General features: G+C 40.9%; 1 protein-coding gene across 1 annotated transcript in view; it reads left to right on the top strand.

Annotated features, from left to right (window-relative positions):
• tprn (taperin) overlaps positions 1–23876 on the top strand; it is a 37862-nt gene that overhangs the window by 7436 nt on the left and 6550 nt on the right. The window contains exons 2-3 of the mRNA XM_047372739.1: positions 22360–22561; positions 23705–23823. Of these exons, the coding sequence (XP_047228695.1) occupies positions 22360–22561; positions 23705–23823 (321 nt within the window). The remainder of the gene's footprint in view (positions 1–22359; positions 22562–23704; positions 23824–23876) is intronic.

Here is a 23876-nt window from a genome sequence, read left to right as displayed (position 1 = left end):
TTCTTTTTGGCACGTTTTAATAAAGATGTTTAAAGAAATTCGAATTTTATTGCAATAGCATAAACAGAAACCTTCAATTTAAGTACATTTATTAAGTTGTTTGCAGATGCCACACTTACTCATGTTGTTAATAGTTTGTACTAACCCCTACTGAATTACCAATAGTAGTAGATCAGTGTTGGGTGAATCATGCCTGTGTTGATTCACCTACATATTTTGGATAATTATCCTGCTGAAAGACCCAGTTACGTACAGTTGGCGCAAAGTGTTTTTCTACCTATTCATTCGACCTATTCATTCTTTGTTTTATACCAAACCCACCTATAGTCACTTAAAGTGAAAAACTTCTTAAGGTGTCAATTACGGTCAGTGTGCGCAATAATAGTTTTGCGAAGGATTGTTTGGAAAGCAATAATTGTCACCAAATGTATTCTTAGTGCCACTGTAGGCTACAAAACAGTGCTGTTTATGTAAGTTCTGACCACTGATGCTGGGAGGATCGCTCCTCCTACTGCAGCAGCATGGCTCCTTTGGAAGGGTAAAGTACTTAGAAGTTGAAATATACACACAACTAGCCTGTTGCCTACAGTCATGTCAAAGTTCCAAGGGAGAATACTTGTGATTGTTTGCTAACAAAACTTTCCAACTCAGTCATTCCTGCAGCTTCAGAGATCTGGGGAGAGGGATCTCCATCTGTGAAATCAAACCAGTACAGCATTGATCTTCTAGCAATAATGATTTAAAAGCTAAGAAAAGTCCCTCCAAACATTGTAGAAAAGATGTTAAATGAATGGCCGACCTCTCTGTCCAGCCTCTAAGCGTGGGATTTTTCAGCAGTAAAACTAAAATCGAGGACTTGGTTAAAGCGGTTACACTTTAAAACTTATATAAAGTAACAACAAATTGTTTTGAAATGCCTGAAACAGATGTTAAACGATTTGCGGTGACCTTTACGTTCTGTTCAGCTACTAAATGTGTGATATTTATTTATTTTTTAAACAATAAAACTATAATCTATGATTCTGTCAAAGCGATTAAACTTAAAGGTTTGGATAAGAGAAGAAAAATTCCTGGGCTGAATGTTTTTTATCCCTATATCCAAATGTCCTGCAAATTAGTCCATATGTTTGTTTCTCTGCCCATTGTCTATGCATTTGTCCATCCAATTTAAAGGAAATACTTGAATTTATATTTGAGTTAAAAGCACTGTGAACTTGAAAAGGTCTGTTAGAATCCAGTCCAATCTAATTTTATTTATAAAGCCCTTTTAAAATGCCCTCAAAGGACACAAAGTGCTGTACAGTACAGGTAGGACTAACACTTGTAAATTTAATACTAAAAACAAACAATTAAAATAAAGAAGCAAAAACCATGAAATCAACAAATTAAAAGGTAGAGAGTGCCATCGTAAAAAGATGAGTTTTAAGTGAAGATTTAAAAGCAGCTAATGAGGAGGCCTGTCTGATGGGTAATGGAAGGTCAGCCTGGAGCACAGTAGAACTTAACAAACTCCACATGTTTACGTTTGTGATGGTAGGACAATTAAGCTGTTCTTGGTATTACTCTTATACAGTTGGTTAGTGTGTAGATAACATCTAATTGTTGTTAAGGAGACTTGCCACTCTTTGCTGCAGCAGTGAGCCTTGGAGGTTTCCTCACTGTTTATGGTGGCAAGATGAACTTGTTTATCTCCGTTCTGGTGGTTCTACCCTTTTTAATTGTTCTGACAGTTGACTATTGGGAAGTTTAATTAAGAAGCTATTTTCTTGCAGCCATTTCCAGATTTATGAAGTTTAACACAGAGCTGCCTTACCTGAGCTTCATGTTTTCTTGTCTTTGAAGACTGGCTAAGTCATTATTTAGTGTTTACGTATTCCCCATTGAGAAAAATAATGATTGAAAATTCACTGCAGGCAGTTCTATTTATTTTATAGGATTTGTTGGGTTGATTTTCTCGTTTTTGTGTTGCAAAAATAAATGTTGGATCGTTATTTCAGTGAGATTATGCTGCCTCAATAAAAGATGAATTTATTTGGGTGTTTTACAGATGCAGGGAGCAGAAGATGAAATGAGTGACATTTGTGTATGAGGTATTGAGTATCAGGTCACATAGGTGATCCACGTTAATGACTATATATGGGAGGAACCCTTCTTTGACAGGTTAGCTGACTCACCCACGGAAGGGGGAAACTATTTTTGAACGCTAAAGCAGCAAGGTGGCAACAGCAGATGTGGAGGTTTTGTGTGTTTGGAAATATCACACTTTACTTCATAAGACAAGATAACAATAAGCATGTTAATTCTTCTACCCTGGTGCAGCACCTCAGTGACTTAAAGCGTTTGCTTGGCCTCAACGATGACAAGTCAGAAACTGTTTCCCCCTTCCAGGTGAATCAGCTCACCTATCAAAGAAGGGTTCCTACCATATGAAGTCATGACCGCTGATGTGACCTGATACTCAATACGACAAACACACATATCAATTATTTTACCTTCTGCTCCTTCAAGACATCTTTAACTTGGTCGTCTATGATGTTGGAAGGTGCTTTATTTCCATTAGCTTCAATATAAAGCCTGGCTTTAAACAACTAGAGGCAGTGTTCACACGAACGCGAAACTCGTCTTCTGACCTCCGACCAAAACTTACAAACTCTGTGGTTTATTTACATCAACATTTGGCTGTAGGCGCTGGGATTAGCGTCTCTGCTGGGTTGTCTATGTTTCTGTTGAACAGTATGGAAAACCAATGTGGCATTGTTTCACTTGAACAGAGCTGGTTTCGCTCGCTGTCTCCGTGGTAGCTGAACAAGCTCGTTATACAAATATCCTGCACATTGTGTTGTATGTAAGCACTCTTAATAACATGTCTACAAATAGATGCGGTGCAGTACTTTATGGGCAGCTACTGTACTTTTACTGCAGGTTCTCTTTTGTTTTTATGAGCAGTGCACTAATTTGAAAGATGTAGGTATGGGCTGGTATGAGATTATTATACCTAATATAATGATATAAAAACCAAGATTTGGAGCAAACATGTATGACATGATCTAATTTCCTTGAACAGAAATGCAGTCATTATTACTACTGATAATGCAAATATTGCTCATTTTTGATATTATAGCTGTAATTATTCTGCGGGACATTTATATTTTCATTTTGATGGGTAGGATTAAATTTCATGATGACATTTGGCATCATTGTTTGCAATAAAATTTTCTTCAGAGCAGATGTTCTCAATGGTTGAAGACCTAAACAAAATTACTAAAGAACTACCACCAGGTCATTTTATTTGCTCTAAATGGTTATTTTTCCTGTTGTTCTGTTCTCCACAATGTAAACTTAGCAACCTGGCAAGTTGACATTAGCCAGTTAATTAGCCAGGTTATCTGCTCCAGTAGTGAGCTTGTTTGTGTGGCTGTTTATTAAACCATTAGACACAGTAACTGTCATTAGTTGTGAACGTTTGTATTGAAACAGTGTTAGCCTAAAGATGATGATCCCCAGGTCTGGTCTTCCTGAAAGCAGACGACAAGATGCTAAATGAAGTCTCCAAAAACTTTAAAATGTCATCACAGGGCCAACAGCATGCTGTACAATCATTAGATTCCCTAAAATGATTTTTTAGACCTTTACTGGCTGTGATTATTTTTATTTGGGGAACGTGAAAGGAAGTACAGTTGACTGACAGCTCACAGAAACAGTTGGGGGAGGGGGAGCTACATATTCTTAGGAGACATATGAACACATTTAAACACTTTGAATTGAGGGAGTGTTGGATAAAAACTTTAGTGCATACCTACAGGCCAGAAAATGGCCCCTACCAGTTCAGATATTCAGGTACCCTTTCAGCGGGGGTGTTTTATTTTGAAAATCTAAGAGCATACATGTCTTATTTAAGAGCAAGATTCCCAAAGTCTCTCTTTCTCTTGCTCCTGACTTTGGTCTTGTCTGTTCTTGGTCTGCACTTGGTCTCGGATTAGGTGGTCTTGACTACTAGTCTAGAGCAATCCATACGTTTCTCTAAAGTTGTTCTGACCAATTTTTCAAACGTTTTGTAGGGCAAATGACCTTTATACTGCTCCCTTAATTGTAAAACATTCTAATAGAAGGAATGGATCGTTTTAGGTTTAAATATGCCTGAATTAGTGCTTTGCAAGGCATTAGTTTACCATCTAGTAGTTTCTTTAACATCAGAACGTTGTGTATACCCAGTTGTTCTATATTTCCCTGCCTTCCTCTATAAATAAAAATTGATTTATAGCATTGTAATGCATCTAAGGCATGGAGCAGGGTAATTCTGGTAGCAGCTCTAAGCAGAGAGCCAACCAACATGTTGTTGGTATAGGAAAGTTGTTTTTGGTGTTTGCATGGACGGCCCCTCAGCCCCGTGGGACCGGCAGATTATGCTGTCTGAGACAACAGGCCGCTGCAGGAATAGCTTCTCTGGGATCTTTGGAAATGTGTTTGAAAGGTTGCTGTAGTTGAATACTTCTGCAGGAAATTTAGGAATTCCGAGTTCCCAGTTCCTGTGGCTTGCCTCCTTGCTCCACCTCAGCCTGGTTCAAAGAGGGCGTTGAGGTTTATTTTTTAATGTCGGATTAAAGCATGGCTTTACAACGCTGGGTGTAGATATGTCGTTTTGGCTACCACCAAATCTATAAACTGATGATAGAAAACAGGCCAGAAGGCATTAGGTGTAACAAGTTGGTATTAACAATTTTACAACCTTTGGCAATTGAGTCCATCTGTTAGCAAAGTTGGATCAGAACATTTAGGAATCATTGTCCCTTAGTCTAATCTGGGATTTTCTTTGACACTTTGCGAAGTCAGACAAGTGGAACTCACCCTGTGAGCTCTTAATGGTGTAAAACTGATTACAAGTATTTTACTTCCCCCATGCATGATTTCTTGCATTTGCCTGAATTTTTGATGCAGTTTATGGATTTTTTTCTAGGGAACTCACACTGCTTCTCATCGTGCTGGAGGTAAAAAATACCCTGAATGGGTAAAAGCTCCTTGTAACACAGGAAGGCCAAGCAAAGGGCATGCTCCTACACTTACAGTGTGCGTCTGAGCTACAGGTGTGAAAGTCCATTGTGTTTAATTATTTACCATCCGGCATACCTTCCCCATCTCAGCTCTCTCCTCCCTTACGCTTCCTGAAAACCTACAACCTCGCCTCCTTGTCTGTTTTAGAGTCAGAACCGGAGTAATATAAAGAGATTGTGAAGACGTGTATCGTTAAACATCAACCTGGGTGTTATCAATGTGGAGAACTTTAATTTGATTTAAATCCGTTTGTGATCCCACCCTCTGTAAGATTTATGAAGACAGCGGATTTACTAATGTTTTCCAGCAGCTCGACAGTAGCATCATTTTGCATTTTTTAACTGAATTATAATTTGCTTTTTAAGGCTAAGGTTCCAGTCTATTAGTTAGTCACCTACCCTCTAACAGCTGGTCAAGACCCTTCTTGTAGCTCTCCACCTGTTTCTGACATCAGTCAGAGGAAAGTTGGTCCCATGCCTCACTTTCAGCGATGAGATGTTTAAACAGTTTCCTGCATGTCCAGCCCTTTTCAAGTCACACCGCAGCATCTTAATAAGATCAAGATCTGGGCTCAGCTCACCATCACAGCATGGTGAGCTGATGCAGATCCTGCTGCAGCAAAGCATCACCAAACCATGACACCCTCCCCGCCATGCTTCAGAGTTAGTATGAGGTTCTTTCATTGTGTTTGGTTTATGCCAAACACAAACATCATCTGCTCTGGTGTCCAAATAATATTTTAGACTCATCGGTCCAAAGAACAGTTCTGGTCTTTGACTATGTTATCTCTGGCATTTTTATACAGGCCTTCATGTTGGACAATAAAAGTTTCCTCCTGGTATACCTTGTATTAAAGTTAAACTTGTGCAGTCTCTTTCTGATTGTACAGACCTGCACTTGGTCCAATCGTGACATTTTATCTTTTTGGAGACTTCTTTCAGCATTTTACAGTCTGCTCTCATGATAAACTTGCTTGGACTTCCATTTCTTGGGAGGTTGGCAGATATTTTGAATTTCTTCCATTTGTGGACTATTTTCAGTAAAGTGGAACGGTTGATTTCCCATTATTTTAAGACGTTTTTAATTCCCCCTACCAGACCCTCAGTTAGCTTCAGAAAACGTTAGAGATCTTCTTGCCTTTGGAGCAACAGGTAAACCCTAAATTAATCTGTGAAAATAGAGGACTCAACTTCTCTTTTGTCTAGACTAGATTTTAATCATTTAGCTGTTCTTCTTAAAGGCTGCCATTACCGGCTGGGCTGCATTGAGTCACATTACGGTTAAAATAAATTCACCAGAAGTCTGCCACGTAGGAGAGGTGCTACTTCTGTTTTTATTATTCTCAGGGGTGATGCAGATTTGGTTCCCAAATAAGGGATGTGTCATTCTCTCTAACTGTGACGCTTTGTGGCTTCCACTGAAACCTGCAGATGAATGCAAGTTTCCCCCGCGGCCCTCGGGCTACAGCCAGAAGAGTCGGTGTAATTAGAATTCAGCCAGCAAAGCCCCACTATCATCGTCATGTTTAATTCAGTGTGTGTGTGTTTGTGTGTTTGTGTGGGTCTGTAGAGTAAGGAGTTGAGAGGGCAGCAGCAGAGGACGCCAGCAGACGGGGCGGGTTTATAAAAGGAACAGGAGTGGGCACAAGTGAAAGGAGCAGGAGCAGGTCACTTACTTTATTACCTCCTCTGCTACTCTGCATCTGTTTTGGCGATGCATCTACCGTGGATTATTTATTTTCTTAATTATAAGGATTTAAAAAAAACAAACTCAGCTATTTCTTGATTACGGACCAGCTGCGGTTTTGTTTGGTACTTTTTGTGTCTCCATGTAAATTTTATTCAAATAATCTCCACACAGAAGCCGTGTCTGATCCACCTGAATCTGGTGTCCGTCCCACATTCCTGGCCTGACATGAGCGGCATGTAAACATGGATTCACACGGCTTTTTTACCCCCAGTTTGTCCCTGATGCTCGGGATAACTAGCTTTATCCAAGCTCTCAAGCTCTCCGTCTCGTCTGCTCATCTGTCTCCGTCTCTAGCTCCACTCTCTCGTTTCCCTGTCTCATATCCATGGCGCCTGTCGCCAGGGCAACACCAGCCACGGCCATTCTATCCCAGGATAAGGGGTTTCGACGTCAGCGTGGATGCTGCAGGTTTCTGTAATTGTGAATTTGGAACAAAGAGCATTTATTATCTTTCAAATAGTGAAAATGTAAATCTGTTTAAATGTGATCTCTGTTCAGCAAAATGCTGAATCTGCAGGTTTGTGTCTGATCTCACATTACAGCTACAAACTTTATTTAATTTATTTTAATTTATTTTATTTAATTGGTATTGTATGTTTCAGACCAAAACAAAGTGGTGCATAATTGTGAAATTATTTTGCAAATATAAACAAGGAAAATGTGGTTTGCATTTTTTTTCAGCCTCAATACTCTGATACATCAAAATAAAATTCAATGCAACCAGTTGCCTTCAGAAGTCATCTAATTAGTAAATTACCTGTGTAATTTAGTCGTAGTATAAATCCAACTGTTCTGTCAGGAGGCCTCTGGAAGAGGTTCTCAGGTGGAAGAATCTATTGACAGGTCAACTTTTAGCTCCACAATACACAAATCTGGTCTTAATGGAAGTAGCTAGAAGAAAGCAATAGCTAAAAAGAAAGCCTTCAAAAGTCCTCTTTGGAGTTTTTGGCCTTCATGCAGGTTACTATGTTGTTGGAAAACTAACATTGCACATCACCCTGAATGTACAATCTCTTCAGTGAAACATGGTGGCGGCAGCTTCATAATAGGGGAATGCTATCCTTCAGAAGGGACAGGGTAGCTGGTCAGAGGTGATGGGAAGATGAATGGAGCAAATACAGGATAATCCTGGAAGAAAACCTGTTGGAGGCTGCAGAAGACTGGAGGCCGGGGCGGAGGTTCACCTTCCAACAGGACAACGACCCTAAACATACAGCCAGAAATACAATGGGATGGTTTAGGTCAAAGCAGATTCATATGTTAGAATGGCGTAGTCCAAGGGTCTGCAACCTTTAAAATCCAGAGAGCCATTTCTGTCCTCAGTCCAGCTGAATTAAACTGGTTTAGAGCCAGAAATGTTACTTGACCTTTTGAAAAAAGACAACTTATCATTTGTAATAAATGACTACTAAATAAAAGTATCTGATTTTAACAAAGAAAAACAAAAGTTGCTAAAAGAGGATGGATACAGTTTCTTCTATGGGATGTTGATATTTGGGGAAAAATATCAACATTTCCAACCAAATGACAAGAAAATTAGTCTAGAAATATTACTGGTACTTTAAGTGTCATTCTTTTGTAAACAATTAAATGCAGTTTTTCCATGAAAAAAAGATGAAAAAACTGCTAAAACCTGCATTTGTTATTATAGATATATTAAAAACATTAGTTGGTTCATCATCATTTCTAGCCCAAGTTATTTAGAGCCACTGTAGAAGGTCCAAAGAGTAACTTGGGTCTCTGGAGCTGCAGGCTGACAACTATTGGCCTAGTCAAAGTCCAGACTCAAATTGATGTTCACAGATGTTCTCCATCTTTTCTGATTGAGCTTGCTTTGTCAAACATTTTCAGCGTTGTTACCAAATCGTTGGGACTTCCTGAAAATGAAATGGAAAATGAGTCATAGTGGCTTGTTGAACAGTCACTTTATAAATACAACAGTGAACTTCTGCAATTTGTTGGACTTTTCCTGTTTGTCAGTTTAAGCCCAAACTCAGACGATTCTGTGCATGAATGAATGAATCTGACTCCAGTTTAAAAGTGTTTGCAGAAAACATTCAGATGAAAGAGTTCTTTCATCTTATCTCTGCTCCTCTTCTCCTCTTTCTGCTTTGCTGCTTTAAAATAGTTTCTCCGTCCCAAAGTTCACTGAAAAAATGGTTTATCCCTCTGGGATGCACCAGTTGGATTGCTCCCGTTATTAGTTTGTCTAAAGTTAGACAGAAGACACAATTTTACTGATATACAACTAATTCCCAATGATTTTGCCTCCTCTGTTCCTTTCATTATGGCCCAAAACAAGTCACTTTGTAAAAATACATTATTAATTCCCAATAAAAACATTAATTGCAAAGTGTTTTGCTCAAACTTTAATCCTTATACTTGTTTCACAAGATTAGATGATCTTCAAACCCCCAAAATCCTGAAATTATTCAACAAATTGGATAAATTGGACCTTAAATCACATCTTGGAAAAATTCCGATTATCCAGTTTCAAGGTTACTATGTTTTTGCATCAGTCTGTCCATCCAGAAACCATTCCTTCTCTTTATCCGTCCATTCATCCATCCATCCTGTGGGTTTTGTTGGCTCCACCAACAAAACCCACAGGATTATTTCTGCAGAGGTCAGGCTCTACAGAGGTTAGCCTCTGTAGAAATATAACGTTATAAAACCATAGAAAACCTTTGTTGTATTTATAAATGGGTTAAACAGAACTATAAACTACAAACTCTTCCCTCTAGTACGGATTTTGAAGTGAAAAAAAGCTGATTTTATTTTATTTTTTTAACACATATTGACCAGTGCTTATGACTTGGTGATGATGTTGTGCATCAGCTATAGATATTGCCAGAAAAGTCCGTCATGGATGCTTTTCCAGTGTGAGAGTCATAGGCATTCTTTCCCTGGAGAATAATTTTCCCATCATTCAGCCTGTCATTCTGACCTTGCCTTTGTCGCCATTGTGGCTTTTTCAGACACACCTAACCCCCAACATTTCAGTCCAGAATTCAATGCACCAACAATGATGGTGTTTGTGTGTGTTGGGAGTGGACTGCCGATTGGTTTGGATCTCCACCCTACTGGTGTCACCTTACCTCCACAGTTCAGGTATATGTGCAGAAATGCCCTCAGATGACTCAGAAAGTTATTGTCCACTGACCTGAACTCGCCGACGAGGGCCCGTTGGCTTGGAAATCCATCCCCTTCTTTCATTCCAGCTCTTATCAGTCATATAATCCAACCCTGAAGCCACACAGACACTTAAACACGTTACTCACGCAAGGCTAAAGGGTATACTATTATCACAGTGACTCACGCCATCTTGGGACCCAGCAGAGTAAACACAGATTTTCTCAGCTGGCACAGCTTTCGCCCCACCTCACCAGGCTTTGCTGTGAACACCATCCACCTACGTCTGTTAAAGCGCATCTATCTGAGCGCTGAGGTGATTCTCCACCTACAGCTTCACACAAGAGCGTACTGAACAGGTTACTGGTGGGTATATTTACTGTCGTTGGTGGTCAGGAGTTTACACACCCCCATCCTCAGGAATTTCATATTAGGTTTTGGCTTTTATTTATGTGATCCATTCTTTTACCAGGGTGAGGTAACGTCATATATATTTCAGCGCTTTACTTGGCAAAATTGGTCAGAGTTTCATGATTAAATATTGAGCCAGAATTACGCTGTAAGGTTGTTGGCTACAAAAAGTGCGGTGTAACCAAATATTAGTGTGTATTACTGTGTGTATTTGAGCTGCTGGTTCTGCAGCCTGAGAGCTGCAGGAGGAAAGGAGCGGTCTGTCTCTAAAGGAACTGTCCAGTTCAGTCAGCACATCATGCCTGGGGTGGGAGACGTTGCTAAGGACAGCGGACAGCCTCAGCAGGGCTGGCCTGTCCCCATCCCGCACCCTGCACCTGATCAAGTGGCCATCAAAAGACAGAGCTGCTCTTCCTCCTGAGTTCGGCTGTTAAAAGGCTGCTACTCCACCAGACATCTTTCCTAACAAACCTCTGAGCCTCCTCAGCAGGTAGTCTGTTCTGAGCCTCCCTGTAAAATGCATTACGTGGGTTTAGATTTGCATTTTTTGTGATTTTTTGGAATTTCATGTTTTATCTTCTCTGTCAACTGACTTCTGCCACTGGTGGCGTAATTCAGGTGAAGCAGGTCGAATATTTTGGTCAGATTGGTTTTGTTTCCTGGCACTCAAGGTGTGTCTTATTGGTAGTTGTCGGCCCTCAGAATTATGACCTGTAAATGCTGATTAGATTTGCTTTCATTATAATGGTATAATTTGCAAAACAATTAAGTTGATCTTTATTTGGGTCAGACAGATAGGTACATGTTTGATTTGTGGCTGTTTGGCTTACTGAATGGGGATGGCAGCAAAAACTGATTTATTTTACTCGCAGCACATCAGTGTAAGTTGAAATGTGGTTTGCATTTGTAATCATCCCCCTTTACTCTGATCCCTATAGATAAAATCCAGTTCACCCAACCGCCTTTAGAAATATTTTAATTGGTAAATAAGTCAGTCTGTGTGTTATTTATATTTTTGCAGCACTAGTGGAGTTTATTTTGATTATTTTTCCAAAGTAGACAGACAGGAAGTTGGGTGGAGAGAGGAGGAAGACATGCAGCACAGCTCTCCGGAGTTGGGTCTTGAACCTGGGACGGCTGCATCAAGGACTGAGGCCTCCACATACGGGTCACACACTCTACCACCAGTATGGCAGCATCATGGTCGGGGGAAGCTTTCTTTAGCTGGTACAGGGAAGCTGGTCATAGTTGATGGGATGCTGGATGGTGCTAAATACCTGTTAGAGGCGTCATAAGACTCGAGACTGGGGTGGAGGTTCACCTTTTAGCAGGGAAATTACCCTAAACATTCAGCTAGAGCTACACTGGAATGATTTATATCAAAGCATGTTCATGTTTTAGAATGGCCTAGTCAAAGTCTGGAATTAAGTCCAATCGAGAATCTGTGGCTTCCTTAAAGTAATGCTGTACACAGATGCTCTACATCTAGTCTGACTGAGCTGGAGATATTTTACCAAGAAGAATGGGCAAAACATTGATTATTGCACTGAATCTGCAGCTATAATCGCTGTGGAAGGTGGTTTCCAATGCAAACACTGAAGTTTGTGGTTATAAAGTGACACAATGTGAAAATGTTTAAGGCTTTTGGAAACCGCTGTAGCTCGGGCAAGTTGCCCACCACTTGCTGCATGCAAGCACTAATGCAGCCGCAGCTGACACTCTTCAGCCTGATTATTGTGGTACTGTTCTAATATTATCTACCTGCTGGAGATTAGCTCTAATCGGGCACCTGCTCACTCTGTTCCCTGAAGCGTTGTTGGTCTGTTTTGTTGCTGCACCAGGTAACAGAATACATTTCTATCATGTTTTACCCTGATCCAAAGCTATCAGGTGCTTTGCCAAACTTTCCCCAAATACAATCAGAATCAGCTTTATTGCCAAGTTCGTACATACAAACAAGGAATTTGACTCCGGTACACTTTGCTCTTTGGTTTTGTTTTTGCATTACAGAATATACATATTTACAATGCACAATATACACAGCACTGAGCTCACGATGAAAACCACTGAAATACCAATTTAACACAGAAAACAACAGCTGCCATGATCTGAAGCTGTTTTATTGTGCCAGTGCTACTTTGTGGTTCTGAGCCGTTTAACTTGAGCCCAGTCAGAGCCTTGTGCACCATTTCAGCAGGAACCACGCTTCACCAAACGAGGACATGCCATGCTGCTTGGCCTGGAAAACATTTTGCTGGCAGGGCCCTCATTTCGCCCTACTGGCCAGGACACATTCATGAAGACATAATCTCCTCTTCAGCCTTTCTCCCTTCATTTTTCTGTTCTTTGTCCGCTCCTCTTTTTATTTCTGCAACATAAAAACAAATAAAAAATGACTGAGGAAATTTGGGAAAGAAATGACAACATGGTAGAAAAGATACTGACCCTTTGGTTAATTATAGGGTTTTTAAACATAATCAGGTTCAATCTAAGTTCTAGTGTACAAAACATCCCATGGTATGCAGGCTTTCAGTATTTACCCATAGTTTTGTTTTTGTGAGTTTTGTTCAGCCCTATCACAGAAAACGGGTAGCTGGATAGATTAAGCTTCTATCTACAGCACTCCACACCCTCAAAAATATGGAAAGTTTTTCTCATGATGGAAATCCAGCTGAACGTGACTTCTGTTTGCTAAAGAAGAAATTTAAAAGACAAAGCAAAATCCTGGAGAAGCCAGGGGTGCTGCTGGTAATCTTAAATCCCAGGCTATCATTGCCTGCAAGGGATATCTGCAGAGGTATCCCATTAGTTATCAGTCATGGGATTTCTTATTCTCTGTTGGTAAAATTTAGACATTGTGCAAGATTTTAAGTTTTATTGGACGAGCCAGGAGAACACTACCAAGTCATTGCACCACCTCAGCCTAAAGTCATGAGGTAAAGCTTCACACGGCAGTGCATGGTGGGTTTTCTGGTAAATATAAAAAGAAGCCAGTCCCTGATGCCGCAGGATCCTATTTCTGTGCCCTGTGGTAAACCAGAATGACGGCGATTCTAAATCTCCTGGCGAACCTTTTTTCCCCGACTTCGTGCACCCTCTGGAAAGAAGACAAACCACTCCTGCCTTAGTGGTGCAGGCTTTTAACATCAGAACAGACACTCCGAAGGTGTGTGCAGCACGGCAGAGGCCTCTACGTAAGGTCATCGGACCTTTTATAAAGAGTTAAAAATCAGGTCCTAGGTCTTAGATCAATGTGAAGCGAGGACATGGCGTGAGGAGAGAGCTGGTAGGGCAGACCAAAAGAAAAGTGAAAGACTGTGAAAGGGGAAGCGAGCCCAGTGGCACAGCCGCTCAGCCTGATTTATTGATGGGGCCTCAATTTTGGCAGTCAGAGACTTCCTCGGAGACACAATGCCTCTTCAACAGAGAAAGTCTTTGTTTTATGGCTAAAACGTGTCAATATCCTAGACCAGGAACATTTTACAAGGTGTTGTCAAATGGCGAGTATCACTGGGTCTTTGAATATTTTGTGACTTTTGTCATTTTATACTAGATATTTTCCCTTCCGTTAGGGCACATACCATTCCTTGCAAACGTATTCACATCCCTTCATATCAGTGGATTTTATTGAATTTTTTAGTCATAGACCAACATAATGTAGCATATACACACTCCAGCCACTTTATTAGGTACACCTGTGCAACTGCTCGTTAACACAAATCAGCCAGTCACATGGCAGCAACTCAAAGCATTTAGGCATGTAGACATGGTCAAGACAATCTGCTGCAGTTCAAACCGAGCATCAGAATGGGGAAGAAAGGTGATTTAAGTGACTTTGAACGTGGCATGGTTGTTGGTGCCAGACGGGGTGGTCTGAGTATTTCAGAAACTGCTGATCTACTGGCATTTTCACGCACTACCATCTCTAGAGTTTACAGAGAATGGTCCGAAAAAGAGAAAATATCCAGTAAGCGGTAGTTCTGTGGGCGCAAATACTTTGTTGATGCCAGAGGTCAGAGGAGAATAGCCAGACTGGTTCGAGCTGATAGAAAGGCAACAGTAACTCAAATAACCACTCGTTACAACCAAGGCATGCATAAGAGCATCTCTGAACGCACAACACCTCGAACCTTGAGGCGGATGGGCTACAGCAGCAGAAGACCACACCGGGTGCCACTCCTGTCAGCTAAGATCAGGAAACTGAGGCTACAATTCACCCAGGTTGACCTACAGGGGTTGGACAATGAAACTGAAACACCTGGTTTTAGACCACAATAATTTATTAGTATGGTGTAGGGCCTCCTTTTGTGGCCAATACAGCGTCAATTCGTCTTGGGAATGACATATACAAGTCTGCACAGTGGTCAGAGGGATTTTAAGCCATTCTTCTTGCAGGATAGTGGCCAGGTCACTACGTGATACTGGTGGAGGAAAACGTTTCCTGACTCGCTCCTCCAAAACACCCCAAAGTGGCTCGATAATATTTAGATCTGGTGACTGTGAAGGCCATGGGAGATGTTCAACTTCACTTTCATGTTCATCAAACCAATCTTTCACCAGTCTTGCTGTGTGCATTGGTGCACCGCCTTCAGGATACAGTGTTTGAACCATTGGATGCACATGGTCCTCAAGAATGGTTCGGTAGTCCTTGGCAGTGACGCGCCCATCTAGCACAAGTATTGGGCCAAGGGAATGCCATGATATGGCAGCCCAAACCATCACTGATCCACCCCCATGCTTCACTCTGGGCATGCAACAGTCTGGGTGGTACGCTTCTTTGGGGCTTCTCCACACCGTAACTCTCCTGGATGTGGGGAAAACAGTAAAGGTGGACTCATCAGAGAACAATACATGTTTCACATTGTCCACAGCCCAAGATTTGTGCTCCTTGCACCATTGAAACCGACATTTGGCATTGGCATGAGTGACCAAAGGTTTGGCTATAGCAGCCCGGCCGTGTATATTAACCCTGTGGAGCTCCCGACGGACAGTTCTGGTGGAAACAGGAGAGTTGAGGTGCACATTTAATTCTGCTGTGATTTGGGCAGCCGTGGTTTTATGTTTTTTGGATACAATCCGGGTTAGCACCCGAACATCCCTTTCAGACAGCTTCCTCTTGCGTCCACAGTTAATCCTGTTGGATGTGGTTCGTCCTTCTTGGTGGTATGCTGACATTACCCTGGATACCGTGGCTCTTGATACATCACAAAGACTTGCTGTCTTGGTCACAGATGCGCCAGCAAGGCGTGCACCAACAATTTGTCCTCTTTTGAACTCTGGTATGTCACCCATAATGTTGTGTACATTTCAATATTTTGAGCAAAACTGTGCTCTTACCCTGCTAATTGAACCTTCACACTTTGCTCTTACTGGTGCAATGTGCAATCAATGAAGACTGGCTACCAGGCTGGTCCAATTTAGCCATGAAACCTCCCACACTAAAATGACAGGTGTTTCAGTTTTATTGTCCAACCCCTTAAATAAATAGAATATTGGCAAAAAACTGTCTGGTCTGATGAGTCTCCATTTCTGCTGCAACATTCGGATGGTAGGGTCAGAACAACATGAAAGCATGGATCCATCCAGCCTTGTATCAACGGTTCAGGCTGGTGGTGGTGGTATAATGGTGTGGGGGATATTTTCTTGGCACACGCCCCTTTAGTACCAATTGAGCATCGTGTCAACGCCACAGCCTACCTGAGTATTGTTGCTGACCATGTCCATCCCTTTATGACCACAGTGTACCCATCGTCTGATGGTTACTTCCAGCAGGATAACGCACCATGTCATAAAGCACGAATCATCTCAGACTGGTTTCTTGAACATGACAATGAGTTAACTGGACTCAAATGGCCTCCACAGTCACCAGATCTCAATCCAATAGAGCAACTTTGGGATGTGGTGGAACGAGAGATTCACATCATGGATGAGCAGCCGACAAATCTGCAGCATCTGTGTGACGCTATCATGTCAATATGGACCAAACTCTGAGTGTGAGTGAATGTTTCCAGTACCTTGTTGAATCTATGCCACGAAGGATTAAGGCAGTTCTGAACGCAAAAGGCGGTCCAACCCGGTACTAGCAAGGTGTACCTAATAAAGTGGCCGGTGAGTGTAATGGTAAAGTGTAGAGAAAATGATACATGGTTTTCACATTTCTTATAAAAAAAAATCTGAAAAGTGTGCTGTATTCAGTGTATTCAGCCCGCCTGAGTCAAAACCTTTGTAGAGCTTCCTTTTGCTGAAATTATAGCTAAAGGTCTTATGGGGTATGTCTCTACCACCTTCGCACATTTAGAGACTGACGTTTTTGCCAATTGTTGCCCAGATTCTTGATTGGATTTAGGTCTGGACTTTGACTAGACCATTCTAAAACCACCTAAACCATTCCTTTGTAGCTCTGGCTGTATGTTTAGGGTCATCGTCCTACTGGAATGTGAACCTCTGCCCCAGTCTCAAGTCATTTGTACCCTCAGGATTATCCTATATTTAATTCTATCCTTGTACCCATCAACTCTGACCAGCCTTGTGTCCTGCTGCATCCCCACAGCCTGATGCTTCCACCACCATGTTTAATTATTGGTAGGGTGTTTTTACTGCCACAAATAGCGTCTTGCATGAAGGCCAGGCAGTTCAGTTTTGGTCCCATCTGACTGGAGCACCCTCTTCCACGTGTCTGCTGTGTCCCCTGCATGACTTGTGGCATACTGCTAACAGCTATGGCTTTCTTCTTACCAGTGCGTAACTTTAGTTGTCCTGTCTTCTCCCACCTGACCTGTGGTCCTCTACAGCTCCTGCAGTGCACTGGATTTTGTTAAGGAGTGTCAGAGGAAAGGGAGCTTAACACAAATGCCCGCCACACCTTTCATATTTTTATTTGTAAGACCATTCGTAGAACTATCCAGCATTTTTCTTCCACTTAACAATTATGCACTACTTTGTGTTGGTGTATCACAAAACTCCCAATAAAATGCATTGAGATTTGTGGCTGTAAAATGACAAAAGAGCAAGAAGGCACTTGATATGAATACCAAAGAGGTTTTTCTAATGAGCAAGATCAGCTTCCAACTCAGTAATAAATCTGATACTATAAAAACCATTAAAGATAAAACTAATTTGAATATTTAGCTCCTTTAGTGTCAAATGTAGTCAGTGTGCGGGGCAATAAGGCACCGTCTTCTTCTATATGACCTTTGCACTGCGACACGCCTGCACAGGCTTTACAGGATTATAAATACGTTCAGCAGGTCCTCTGATTGGTCAGAGTTCTGCCATGATAATCTAACATCTGAGCTAATTCACTTGTGTTTTAGAGCAGGAAATACATTTCTGGACACTACAGAGCAAAGGTTTGATCTCCATGGCAACAGCAGAGGAAGAAATAAAAGCATTTTGGCTTTGTGACGCCTACAAGCGTTCAGAACATTTTAAAAGTAATTTATAATAGCCTATGAAGGGCTTTGTGCGTCAACTTAAGCAGCAACGGTCCGCTAAAGGAGAACTGTGCTGTTCAGTGGTTAAAGATAGTTTTTGGTGTAATTTTATGGTGGAGATCAAGAAGCAGGCAACACTTAACTCTGACTTAAGGCTCATTCAGGCACAGAAAGGCTCCTAAACTCAGGGAGCCTTTTTGGCCATTCTGTCGTCGATATTTTACAATAACTTATCTGTCAAGCTTTGACCTTTCAATTCTGATTTCAGTGTTGGCATGAATAAAAAACAGTTTGCCAACATTATCCATATCCAGCATGCTACACAACAGACTTTCAGCTCTTTGTGTGGTCCTAGGATCTTTAGTGAAAATGTGCTTCCTGCTGATATCGAAGTGATTATCCTATCAAGTCATGAGTTTTATAAATGTTACTTATTAGCCTTTATTAATACTTTACTTTTGGGGCTTATTTTCTGTATCGGTTATTAACCATCATCTGATTGTAAATACTTATGATGCATTAAGGGCTTTATTGTATTTATATGGGATAAACTAGGCATGGACTGAATTACTTCTGCTGTTTTTAAAATTTTGCAACAAAACCTTTGGCCCATTGATAAATCTTTTGTAAGCTGATGCAGATGGAGGTGAGCACTCAGTTCTCTCTAAAATATTTAGTCAGCCAACCATGTAGTGGTTTTGTAAAACTTAGCAGGAGTGAATGGAAGCGGCTAAAAGTCCCAGTTTTGCTTGTTGTTGTTTAACCGCATGACATAAATGTATCTGTCAGACGATTATTCCTCCGTCATGCTACTCAAACTCTATAAGTCCCTCTACAGTTTGTTTTCCTGCAACATGATGTTTTTTCCCCTAACAAGCTGTTTTAAACTAATGCTACAAAAGTGGTGGATATAAGGGAAATCCAAATATTTGCATTTGGTTAAGACACTGACAAAAATTAATAGTTGGTATGGCCCCAGAAACTCTTTGCCACAGTAAAAAAGGAGAAAGTTGGTCTATTTATCATTTTAATGATAGGTGGATGGATGGATGAACAGCTTTATCATATTCATATTCTAGAATTGCGCCGCTCAAGATGGGAGCAGGTTGGAGTAGCTCTGTTACTTTTCATTCTGATAAATTCTTTTTAAGAACTCAAATTTCTCTCGTGGTTAAAAATAGATTTTTTGGGACGATTATCCTCTCCAGTATCGGATGCTGTGCAGCTGAAGTGATTTTTGCTGATACTTTTTGACTTTTGGACATTTGTTATGATGCGTAGCATGGCAACAGGGTTGTTTTTCACAACCGAGTGCAGCTGATTAATATCTCAAAAACTCTAAAAATACTTCAACTAAAACCCAAAATTTTGGATAATTTGAAAAGGAGGTGCTGTGGATGCAGAGGAGAAGTTAAAACCATCTCTTCCATTGATTCTGATGGGCAATGTGAGATCGTTGGGAAACAAGTTGGATGAACTCCAAACCCTACAAAGGACCCAGCCAGAGTATCAAGAATGCAGTATTATGTGTTTCACTAAGACATGGGTGCAGGATCATATCCCTGACTCCAGCGTCTCTCTGTCAGGCTTTCTGATCGTATGAGCAGACGGAGGCAACCTGTAATAAAGAGGACTGTGAGAAAATGGTCACAAGAAGCTGAAGAAGCCCTGCGAAGTTGCTTTGAGGCTACACACTGGGACGCACTGTGCCAGCCACACAGAGAGGACATCAATGCTATGACTGAGTGTTTGACCGACTATATAAACTTCTGTGTGTGGATAGAAAACAGTCTGCCAACATTATCCATATCCAGCATGCTACACAACAGAATGGTGAGATGCTTCCACCAGTAACAAACCCTGGATCACCAGTGACCTGAAGGACCTGCTTAACAAGAAAAAAAGAGCCTTCAGAGAGGGAGACAGATAATTATTGAGGATTATACAGAAGCAACTTAAAGTCAGAGACATCAAGAAGGTGTACAAGAAGAAGCTGGAGAGCAAGCTACAGCAAAACAATATCAGAGATGTGTGGTCAGGGATGAAGAAGATCACAGGCTTCAAGCAGAAGGATGATCAGACCAATGGATGTCTGGACAGAGACAATGAACTGAACACATTCTTTAATAGGTTCAGTTCAGAAACAATCTCAGCATCCTCCTCTCCTGCTCACAGCCAAACAGACATCCCAGCCTCCTTTGACCCACAGCTTTTCTGTCACACCTCAAATGTCTTTTCTTCCACCTCAGCCATGGACACTTCTGCTTCTACATGTTTGCCTTCAACCAAATCAGAAGATGCTCCCTTTGCCTCCCCCTTCCACCTGTGCGTCTCAAGACGTCAGGTGAAGAGACAACTGCAGACACTGAATCGAAATAAGGCTACAGGTCCAGATGGTATCAGCCATGGAGTCCTGAAGGTATGTGCAGAGCAGCTGTGGGATTCTGCAGCACCTCTTCAACCTTAGCCCGGCCCAGAAGAAGGTTCCAGTGTTGCGGAAGACCTCCTTTCTTGTCCTGGTACCAAAGAAAACTAACCCATCATACTTTTCCTACACCACATAAATCCTCCAGGATTATTAGCTTCTAAAACATTTGTCTGAATCTGTTTAGACACAATTTCTGAGAAAATGAAAAATGGATCTTTACAAATGAACTGCTGTTTGACTACATGCATCTCTGTTTGCACTGCTGACCAGTTGGGTCCAAATGTAGAATGCTTGTTCAAAAGCTTAAACTTCAGTCTGGTGTAACTTTAATTTATTTTAGGGCCAGGCAGCTGTATTTCTGCAGAATTTCTTTGTTTTCAACCATAAACACAAGCCACTATCTGTCGACATGCTGAAGAGGCCAAACTTCACGGCCACAAGCCGAGATTCAAACAAGTCAGATAAATGTTATTTAAAGCAGAGCTGGAAACTCCTTGCAGAATCTTGTGTTTTATGGGTTCCGGTTAACAGGTTATCGTTTCCTTATTGCTGCATGATTACACGGTCTCTAGTGGGCATTATCATCTGCTGATGCTGCAAAGACACCAGTTTACTCAGTTCTCAACAGGCACCGACTGCCTCCTTATTCTCCACAGATTTTAATTTGAGTCTGTGGAGACTGAGTTGCTTCAGTGGGCCAGGTGGCTTCGTTGCAGGAGCTCAGAGCATGTGCCTGATTGTCTCCAGGCTTTTGCTGTAAGACGCGTCTGTTTGGCAGCACTTTGGTGGTCAGTGAGCACCGCTGAGAGAGGCGAGACAAGGGTCGTGTAATCTAACATGAACAACCTGCACCAGACAGAGAGCTTAGTGGGTTAAACATGGTGTTTATTCTCTGCACACCTCAGGTTACCGCTTTCACCAGGACTGTGCACAAGTGTTGAGACTGATTTGATTTCTTTGTATTGCCTCTAAGCAGTTAGACTTTTGTCTTGGGATCTCTTAAAGTGCTCAGTGTCTCTTAAGGCTGTCTGAGGATTGTTTCTTTGGACTTCACATACCTTTTTGCTTATTTTCAGTCTAATACCTGATTATTTCAAGACAATTATTTATTTTATTTGGAAAGCCAGGTAACTCTGTTAAACTATGTATAACTTGGTATAAAAAGTCATCTAAACTCAAGGGATGAACCAATATCCTCTCATGAAATAACAGAGAACCTAAAATTTATCTCCAACAGGGTAATTTCCAAAGAGTTATTAGCAAAAACTCTGGGATACAGTAAACAATCAACTGAAGGAAATGCATCTCGCTGATCCTCCACTTTATCTTCACCCAAGAATTTTAAACAAAAGAGTTTTAGATCTTCTGCCAGTGATGGTTTTTTATGTGTAACATATTTGTGTTAAGCAAAACTGCAGGAATATGCTCTCATAATCAAGTCCCAGGCAAAAATCTGATTAAAAACTTGGAAAGATTTTTAGAAAGCCTGAACTATTGACCGAGACCAGATTATCATATTCTCCGGTTGCTTGGAAGGAAATATATCAGTTTATCATTTTTGAACAGTGCACTAAATCTAAACTAAATATTTATTTATTCTGTGTATAAATTGCTTTTTTTTTCTGTCCAACATTAGCAACCATCTAAAACCTCTGAAAATCCCTCAGGGTTTTTGCAACGTAAAGTTTAGAACTTTTAAGAGCATAATAATTTAGGTATTACGTTATTTATGAAAACTTAAGTTTTCTAAAAAAAAAATAAAAATAAAAAAAACTTCCAAAAAAAAAGAAAAAAGCCTCATATTTAACTTAGATTTGACACAATAACTGAATAGTACATAATTATACTTTCAAAATCTAAGAAAGTTGAATATTACTTTGTCAACTTTAGTTTTCTCATCATTCAAAGCAGATGAAGGGAAAACTGACTGATTAACCAGGGGTGCCAATAACTGTGGAGGATTTGATCTTCATCAAGCATTTAATGGCATTTAGTTTAATTCTGTAGTGTTTACTGTATTGCAGCACCGTCGAAGTCCAAATACAAATAATGTTCCACTAGATTTTTTTCTTCACTTGTGTTTTTAGATCCCTAATTTAGCCAAAAATCTGAAGAAAATCATAATCACAGGTTTTTCTTTCCTGTATCTCTTTGCAGCTAAAGATCTCGTTCAACGAGACGACCCTTCAGAGCACGTATGAGTATCCATCAGAGAGTAGTGTGTGGGACAGCGGTGAGGAAGACGAGGAGGAGAAGCAGGAAGAGAAGCTGGCCGAGGAGCAGCCGAGCATGGTGGGACGTTTCCACATCCCGCGGCCCAGCCTGATCGGCTCGCCTGTCCATGCAGAAAACGGCAACGGTGAGACGGCATTCTGTTCCCACCTTTAAGCTCAGTGTGGGGCCAAACAAGCAGAAGGTTTGGTGGAGAACATGAAAGTGGATGGTGCATCAAATGGGCGAAGCAAGATACAGGACTGGCTGATCTAGACTTGAAACTGGGATGGAGGTTCACCTTCTTAAAGGAGCTTTAATGGAATAGGTTCTAAACCAGGTGTCTTCAACACCAGTCCCTGAAAGACTCTTTGCAACATTTAGAAGCATCCCTGTTCCAACACAACCTGAGACGAATGAATGGTTCATAACCACGCTTCTGAAGAACCCGATAACATGTTGAGGAGGTAAATCAGCCATTTGAATCAGGTGTGTTGGAAAACGGAAGCTTTTAAAAGCTGCAGTGCCTCAGTTCTCGAGCACCAGAGTTGGAGATCACTGGTTTAAATTGAAGCATTTCCATGTGTTACAATGGCCCAGTCAAAGTTCAGACTTAAATCCAATTGAGAATCTGTGAAAAAGTATGAAAATAGATGTTCACAGACTCTCTCTGTCCATTCTGACTGAACATAAGCAAAAGAAGGATGGGCACACCACACTTTTCAGATTTCTATTAATAAAAAATGTTGAAAATCATGCATCCTTTTCCGTCCACTCCAAACTTAAGAATTACTTTGTGTTATTTGAAGGGGTGATGGAAAGCTTGAGGTGAGGTTGTTTAATGGCTTTAACGGTATCTCCATGAGGTGGAGTTTTTTTTACTTAATAATTTTCTTATGAAATTTCTGTGAAACGTAGTTTTTGTTTGGTAAAGAGGGGATTTCTCACCTAAAGTAGAACGAATATGGAATATTTGAAAATATTATGAGCTAAACGCTGATGGGAGTGTGCAGAGAATACTGTACACTATGTACAAAGTGACTGGTAGGTTTTAATGCAGAAAAGTTTAAAGAAAATATGCAGAAAAAACTATAAATCATCTGAAATCAAACCTGAACTTATTTATTAGTGGGATGCCTGAGACCCCTAGTGGAGAAACTGCTAACTGCATTTGGTTTCATAAAGCAAGAGAACTTTTTCCAGTATTGTGTGTATAAAACTGCTACAAAAATGTTTTTTTGAACCTGTTGGAAAAAATTTAACAATATTGTGCTTTAATAAATGCTTGCAGACCTTTCCAGCTACATTCCCAAGCACTCTGTAGACTTCAATGCCTGGCAGGAAAACATACAAGAAGACAAAGTGTACCAAGAAGAACCCACCTCGCCGCAGATCACAGAGGAGGTCATGGTAAGGGGGAAAAACACGTCTCTCCGCCTAGACAAACGAGGCTCCAGCATGCA

This window comes from Girardinichthys multiradiatus, chromosome 8 (genome assembly GCF_021462225.1).
Source record: "Girardinichthys multiradiatus isolate DD_20200921_A chromosome 8, DD_fGirMul_XY1, whole genome shotgun sequence".
NCBI lineage: Eukaryota > Metazoa > Chordata > Actinopteri > Cyprinodontiformes > Goodeidae > Girardinichthys > Girardinichthys multiradiatus.
Note: the sequence above shows the minus strand (reverse complement) of the source record. Positions and strands in the feature narration are given on the sequence as shown.